At 54.7% G+C, this 7,750-nt stretch overlaps 1 protein-coding gene across 2 annotated transcripts; it reads right to left on the reverse strand.

The window, feature by feature from the left end:
* Window positions 1-620: 620 nt before the first annotated feature.
* On the reverse strand, window positions 621-7,358 carry EOMES (eomesodermin). 2 transcript variants are annotated; one of them, XM_036431655.2, is made up of 6 exons: window positions 5,845-7,358; window positions 4,808-4,962; window positions 4,037-4,158; window positions 3,414-3,572; window positions 3,266-3,327; window positions 621-2,481 (listed from the first exon to the last, which is right to left on the reverse strand). In XM_036431655.2, exons 1-6 carry the CDS (start codon window positions 6,708-6,710, stop codon window positions 1,797-1,799), a joined length of 2,049 nt encoding a protein of 682 aa, XP_036287548.1. In that variant the 5' UTR covers window positions 6,711-7,358; the 3' UTR covers window positions 621-1,796. The 2 variants fall into 2 exon arrangements, with proteins under 2 accessions (XP_036287548.1, XP_036287547.1); XM_036431654.2 differs by having other exon boundaries at window positions 621-2,538.
* Between the last annotated feature and the right edge of the window lie 392 nt (window positions 7,359-7,750).

Consider the following 7,750-nt stretch of genomic DNA (forward strand, 5'->3'; position numbering starts at 1 on the left):
CGGAGCTCGGCGCAGAGGGGCGGGAGGCCTGGGATCCTCGTGTGGAGGCGTCTGGCTGCCCGCAGGGAGCCCGGGCTGGGCCGCAGCCGCCGAGGAGCTCAGCCGCGGGCTCCGCGCAGAAGCCGCAGGTGGAGCGGGCGCTGGGCTGGGGGCGGTGAGCTCTGCGCCGCTCCGCGCCTGCCAGGAACTCGTGGGCGCTCAAAGGGCCTCGGGGGTTCCCGGGGAGCCCACGTGGGTAAGGGACGGGTGACCCCAAAGTAAGCTTAGGACGCCTGGGGCGCGAGGTTCTCCGGGTTTGCATGAGCCCTGGTGTAGGCAATCTTGCATCTGGGCAACCTCCACCCCCAGCCCAACCCCCATACCCATTGTCCACACTTCCTAGAGGAAATAACCCCATTCATGTTTGAGGGTTAAATAATAATAATAATAAATAAATAAAAAGCATCCCACCCCCCACTCCTCATGACTACAGTGTCCACTTAAGAGGTTCCAGAGCCTTCCATGGCAGGGAGAGGGGTTGGTGAAACAAGTGTCCACGCAGGAGAAGGGTGGAAGGCAAAAAGCAAAATTAGATCTTCCCTCGAAAGGCCAGAGTACAGAAGACAGAGAGCTATGCCTGCTCCCTTAATGAACCACGTTTATTAAAAAAATGACTACGGCTGTACATTAAAATCCAAGGTCTCTAAAAAGCCTATATGAGCTGTGGCATCGAGTTTTACTTTCTTCACATTACCAAGTTGGGGAAGAGGATGGAATGGGCATTTTTCCCTTAGACACGGTTCAAGTTAAGTACGGAGTCGCTGAATACATTCTGAACTAGCTAAAAAGTAAACAGTATAGTCCCCAATACGGGTGGGGATGGGGAGAGAAAACGACCCTCCCCCCACCTCTGCAGCTGTTGCTAGGTGATCTGCACATTCTGTACAAAAGCCGAAGCACCAAGTTTACATCATCGCAGACACATAGGTAGACTATTTGTACAATAATATATTCCACATTATTCTACAGTTTATCTAAGCACACAAACTATACTCTTTAAATGTTTCTCTTTCGTTCATTTTTTTTCTTCTTTAGTTTTGGGGGTAGGGGGAGGTGATTCCATCCCTTGTCCTCTCCTGAGTCTTTTGAGACATCCATCCGGGCACATAGCAGAGGCCTAGCCAGGAGGCAATCCTGAGCCAGGGCGGACATGGCTTGTGCTGTAAGCCTGGAGGAATCCAACTCACTAAGACCAATACCTTTGTTTACAAAATTTTTTCTTGCCTCCCAGGCCTCACATCTTTTGTCCCTAGCAGAAGGTCACAGCAGAAAGTCCCCTGTTGAAGCTTACAGACCAGCCCTTCCTTCTCTTCTAGAAGCAAAATCCCTTACCGATCCGGGGCTTCTAGAGGCTCACAGATTTTAAAAAACAGAAACAAGAACCAAAGCTTGCAACTCATCGGATAGCGCTCAGCACTCCGCCTTCGCAGCCCCATTCTCTGAATGTTTTTAGTGTTTCCAATAAATAAATCCAGAACCTTGAACAACCTTCTGATTTTTAAAACCCTTCCGAGTCCTCCGTGAACTGTATTTCAGAAAGAAAAAAAAATAAAAAAATAAAATGCTAGGCTCGTTTCCATTACCTGCAGCAATCAAAAAAGCTTTGGCACCTTCTTTTAGAGAATTGCACAGAACAGGATGCATCAAGGTGGAAGGCAAACATCTTTTTGGCAACCTAGGCAGAGAAGACAACAAAAAACACCACCACGTTCATCTGCAAAGAAACTTAGCTCATTCTGACGAGGTCAAAACCGCTCTTAGGGAGTTGTGTAAAAAGCATAATATCCCCCCATGCCTTTGGAGGTGTCTTTGTTGTACTCTTCGGCGTTCATGTCCTCACACTTAATGGAGGGAGAATTCTCATTGCTGGATGAGCTGGGGGACAGCCGCCTTCGCTTGCAAGCGCCCGTGTACACCCCCGAATCGTTGGAATCCAGGGACTTGATGGAAGGGGGAGTCTCTATCCAAGAAGAGCTCATTTCTTCTTTGACTTTCTCCTTGGAGAGCTGGTCTTCGGAGAACACAGGGGGGCTGGTTCTGGAGGTCCATGGGAGCCCAGAGGCGGCCATCTTCCTCTGATAGGAGCCTCGACCTCCCCACCCTGCCATTGCAGGGAAGGCTGGGTCGGGGTAATACCCCAGGGCGTGGGACGTCTGGAGGGGCAAGGACTTAATGCCATAGGGGAGCAAGGTGCTGGACGGATATTCGGACTCATAGGAGCCGATGTCTAGTTTGTTGGTCCCAGGCTGCTGGACAGGCGTGACAAGCCACCGCTGGGGAGGGTTGGCCACCTCTTCGTTCTGTTGGGGCGAAAGGAGGCCGTTGGTCTGCGGCACGGTTCTCTCGCCGTTATAATAGCGGGCTTGAGGTAAAGTGTTGACAAAGGGCTCCGGGAAGAAGGACTGGACGCCATACCGACCTCCAGGGACAATCTGATGGGATCTAGGAGAATCCGTGGGAGATGGAGTTAACCTGTCATTTTCGGAAGCGGTGTACATGCTACAATATAAAGAAAAACACTTAAAAATAAAAATAACCCTGGTGGTGACCCCCAAACAAACCAAATTCCCAGGAATGAAAACGTAACTGCTCTGTTGGTATGGAGGCACAGAGGCAGGAGATGGCCTGGCTCGTCTGAACTTGGACTCCTGGTTCCAGAGGGAAAATTTCCCACCATATAAGCAAAAGTTCCTTCCTGGGTAGTAAGTATTTAAACTATAGGAAGTCCACCTTTGCAGATTCTGGGATCTGAGCAACAACTCTCCCTGGTCCGTGTGGTGGGAGGAAGGCCACATTTAAAAGGCATTTGCAGAGCCTTGTTGTTGATGTGAAAATTACATCCTCTCAGCCTCAGGTTTTTCTTATGTAAAAGCAAAAGGGGGGGAGGTAACAGTAATACTCGCTCCTGAGAAGGTAAAAAAGTTGGGATTACACAGAAAGATATGTAAATGCAGATTATGAAAATGTCAACTCGCCACTCAAATGTTAAAGAGAAAAATGCTCCTCCTTTTAAAGTCCTTTACATTTCTTTAGAAATGAACAAAAGCCCTCTGTGAAAAATTCTAAAGCAAGGTTAGTCCGGGCAGGGGGGGAAAAAAAAGTAAAAATAAAAAACAGAAAGCCTCAAATATGAAAGCTTTTTCCCAGAATATGTTCCTAGGAAAGTGGCTGATTATGATTTCCTGCTCCCAGGTAACACGCAAACATGGACCAAAGCAGCACTTACGAATCGTAGTTGTCCCTGAAGCCTTTGGCAAAGGGGTTGTGGTCAATCTTGAGCTGCGTTATCTGGATAAGGGGAGAGAGATGGTTGTTGAGTGCCTTAGCGCGCTGGGCCTGGCTCGCCCGGGTCGGGGGACCTTGGGGACACTCACGTCAGTGTTTTGGTAGGCCGTCACGGCAATGAACTGCGTCTCTGAGAAGGTAAAGGTCTGGGTCTTGGAGGGCTCGTTCAAGTCCTCCACGCCGTCCTCCGTCACTTCCACAATGTGCAGCCGCGGCTGGTACTTGTGTAGAGATTGCAGGACTATCATCTGGAGGTGGCACAGGAACAGAAGGGCCAAATCTAAACAGTCTTTTAAAGGTTCAGCAGAAGCAGACTTCAACAAACTGCATATTTTGCAACGGGACACCTGCCTGCTCCCCATCGAAGGCTACGTTTTTCCTATTGCCGTTTTTAACCAACAGCTACCTTTTTCCTATTTAACACCTGATCATCGCCACTTCTGTAACCAAAAAGAGCTGGGCATGCATGTTTCAAAAGCACTCTTTCCTCTCGGTGTCCTAAGTCCCCCAAAGATGTCAGTATTTCTGTCCCTAAGAATCAACTCACTGTTATTGAAATCCAGTGTGAAAGTAAGAATGAGAAAGGTCAAAGGGAAGAAAAAGAAAAAAAAAGCTTAGAAATAGGCGAGTAAACAGGTAAAACCAGTGAAGAGTATGGGAACTTGTTAGAGAAGAGATCCCTGGCCAGAAGACATACCCTCTGTCCCTCTACCTGAGTGTTGTTGTTATTGGCGCCTTTGTTGTTGGTGAGTTTTAATTTCCCAAAGGAAATCTCCTGTCTCATCCAGTGGGAACCGGTATTAGGAGACTCTGGGTGGACGTACATTTTGTTGCCTAAGAGAAAATGAAACAAAAACACAGAACCTAAGCACAGAGCGCTGTTTACAAATGGAGCGGAGGAGGGATGGCTGTCTTAATATCTATGGGCAAGGTTTAAGAGCGGGATTTACAGCACAGACCTCCCCAGCAGGAGCTGCTTACTGAGAAAGGCCAATGGAGACCATGAGACTCCAGCAATGCACCCCACCACACCCCCTCCAGAGCCCCCGAGTTCCCAGGCCTTCCTTGACAAGGTGCTCATCTTAACAGGACCTCAAAATAAAAAGATGGAGGCAACAGGGGATGCTTCTTATAGTTCAGGGCACCATCTGATGGAAATGGTTGCATTTTCATGGGTGGGATTCAACCTTGAGAAGGCTTTCTCAAGTGAACATTGGCATGCCAGGAGCCCTTGTCCCCGGGAGAGTTTGTGACAATTCTTTACTAAAATGTAGACATTGGGGGGCTGCAGTAGGGTTATGGTTAAAGCTCTGTATGTTGGTAAGCAAGAAATCTGACTTAGCAACTTCCTCTTTCAGCCAAACGCTCAAGACAAAGAAACTCATGCTAACACCTCTAGGTTCCAGGTGGGGGGGAAAGGCTTATGACAGGGGTTCCCCACCTGCTCCCCCTTAACCCCTGCCAGGGCCTCCTCTCTCCTCACCCTGCATGTTATTGTCGGCTTTGCCGCAGGTCACCCACTTGCCCCCCTGGAAGCGCCAGTGGTTGGGGTCGGCCAGCACCACTTCCACGAACACGTTGTAGTGGGCGGCAGGGTTGAGTCCGTTTATGTTGAAGCTCAGGAAGGGGAACATGCGCCTGGAGGGAACAGAGCCGGGAGAAGCGATTTAATCACCACCCCGAGCGCAGGCCTGTGCTCGGCCAGGTTCCCCGGCACCTGGGGCAGGGTCGGAGTTAGACGTTTAGAAATCTACAGAGTGAACAGAATCCCGGGAAAGAGGCCCTCACTATGCAAAATAGTTTTGAGTTGGCAACTCTACGGACATCTCTTGTCTAAAATGATTTGCCCCACGGTCACGTGCTTCTGTGTCCTCTCCCCACTCCAGTTTTCAAGTTTTTAAGGCGCTCGTTCATTTTTTCTTCCATGATGTGAAAATGTCTTTTTCCAATTCCACTGGTAAGGCTGAAAGTCCCCTCTGAGAGTCCCTCGCCCTCTGCCCCTTTGCGCAGAAGTAATCGCTGTGAGCCATTGGATGTGCATCAGAACTTTCTCACCCCCAACCCCGGCCAGCTCTGGCTCCAAGACCTGCCTCACCAGCCACCTCCATCCTCCGGAGGTGCCCCATGGAGACCCTGGCGCCTAAAACGGCGGGAGCCCATCTACTGCGCTCAGGGGGGCAACCCATGCGCCTCCGCCCCCCTTCCCCATCCCGGTCCTCTCGGTCGGTCTAGCAGCGTCTCGTAAATCCAGCTTTGTGGACAAGCTTCAGTTTCCATTTCCGCCGCCTCCTCCTCCATCCAGGTAAGGGTAACGGGAGGGAGGAGGCAGCCGTAACCGTACACCCCGCACAAGCCGCCCGTGAGCAGAGGGGAGGGACGAGGAACTGGAGATGCAACATCTCCGCTTACTGCGCGCTCGGAAAAAACACTTTTCCAAGCAAAGGGCATCCCCGGCCCCTCTGCGGGCCACACCGTCACGGTCCCCCCCAGTGCCCCGCGCCCCCTCCGCGCCGCACTCACCTGCCCTGTTTCGTGATGATCATCTCCGTCTGGTGCCGGTGGAATTTGAGCCACAGGGGCCGGTTGCACAGGTAGACGTGCGCGCGTAAACTGGATCCGGACACCTCCAGGCTCCCCCAGCCTCCGCACGCACCCGCCGCCGCCGCCGCCCCGGGGTACGGCCCGTAGAGGGGAGCCCCCTGGCCGTACGGATAGGCTCCGGGGCCGCCTCCCCCGCCGCCCGCACCCGCGCCGCCGCCGCCCGCGCTGGCTCCCGGGCCGAACTGCGCCCTCCCGGGCGGGCACACGGCGGCGGGGAAGCCGCCGGAGGGCAGCATGGAGCCGTAGGGATAGCGCGCCCCGTTGGGAGCCGGGTACACGGGTCCGTGGGGCGCCCCGGCCGCCGCCTGGTAGGGGAAGAGCGAGCAGGGCGCGGCCAGCTCGGAGCCCTGCGGCGCGGGGGACTGCAGGTAGTAGCGCTCCGAGCCCAGGCTGTCCATGGAGTACCGCGCCGTGGCGGCTGCCGTGGCGGCGGAGGGGAGCTCCTCTTCCCCGCAGGGGGAGCCCTTGCGGCCGTCCGGGGCCCCCGGCTTGGCCACGGCCGCCGCGGTGCTGGCGAAGGCGTCCCCGGCGGCGTCCGCGTCGCTGAGCATGACCGCGGGCGCCCCCGCGCCGGCCGCCGCGGGCTCCCCGCTCCCCGCCTCGCACGAGAGGCCGCCCGGGAACTTCTTAGGTGCCTTGTCCAAGTCCAGCCTCTGGGGCGAGGGGGTGGCGCCGGGGAGGTGACTGGCCGGCCCGCCCCCGCCGCCCCGCGCGCTCTCCAGCGGGTAGAAGTGCGCGCCGGGCAGGTTCACCGCGCTCACCAGAAGCTGCTCCCCTAGCTGCATGCTTTACGGAGCGCAGACGGCGAGGCTGCCTCTCCTCCTCCCGAGGCCTTATTATAAAGGCTGGATGGGGGAGCCAGCGCCCTCTTCCGAGGGGAAGGTGACTTCCCCTCCCTCCGGGGTCGGGGCGACCCACCTGGCGACACGGGGGCGGCGGGGGCACCCTCGCGCGCGCAGCCCAGCGTCCTTTCCGCAGGGAAAGCGCGCTGAGCCTGTAGGGCGGGAGGTGAGATGGATGGAGAAGCGCCCTGGTGCTCTTAGCGGTCCTGCTGGCCGCCCCGGACCCCCAGCTCCTCCCCCGCTCAGGCCCTGTAAGGAGAGGACGCGGCTCTCTGTTCCCATCCACCCGCCGGCGATAGCCCCTCCGCCCTCCGCGGCTGCCCAGCTACCGGTCAGGTTGACCACTTTGGAAACTTGCAGGCTGTCATTGGCTGCTTTATATACGTGCTGCCAGGGAGGGGTTTCGCGGCCCCTCGGCCCCAGGACCCGCCTATTGGCTGATGGAGGTGACACTAATTCAATTAGGCATGTACTAATTGGATCAAGTCGCCTGCAACTTTCTTTTCCTTTAGTCTGATTCCTTCCTTCCTTCCTTCCTTCCTTCCTTCCTTCCTTCCTTCCTTCCTTCCTCCCTTCCTTTCTTTTTCCCTTTCTTTCTTTCTTTCTTTCTTTCTTTCTTTCTTCTCTCCTTCGTTCCTTTCTTCCTTTCTTATCTTTTTTTTTTCTTTTTTGAGACTCTGCCCTGCTGCGAGGATCAATTCTGATGTCTTTCGCTGCATTTAGGGGAACATGTCTTGGGGTCCCCGTAGCGGGGTCCAGCGCTTGGAGAGAAAAATGCAGGTTTCAGAGGCCGGGAGGGAGGAAGGGAGGGAGAAGGCTCTGCAAGCTGGCTTGCTGGGAGGCCCCTGTCCCTGAGGGGGAGAAGCTGGAGAGCTGAAGAGAGGCCCAAGGGGGAACTCTCTCCCCCTCTCCAGGGCTGTCACCTCAGGTACACGTTCCTCTGGATGGCGGAAGGCTCCCGGGCCTCCAGCCCACACGCAACA

This window comes from Pipistrellus kuhlii, unplaced genomic scaffold (assembly GCF_014108245.1).
Source record: "Pipistrellus kuhlii isolate mPipKuh1 unplaced genomic scaffold, mPipKuh1.p scaffold_m20_p_11, whole genome shotgun sequence".
Taxonomy (NCBI): Eukaryota; Metazoa; Chordata; class Mammalia; order Chiroptera; family Vespertilionidae; genus Pipistrellus; species Pipistrellus kuhlii.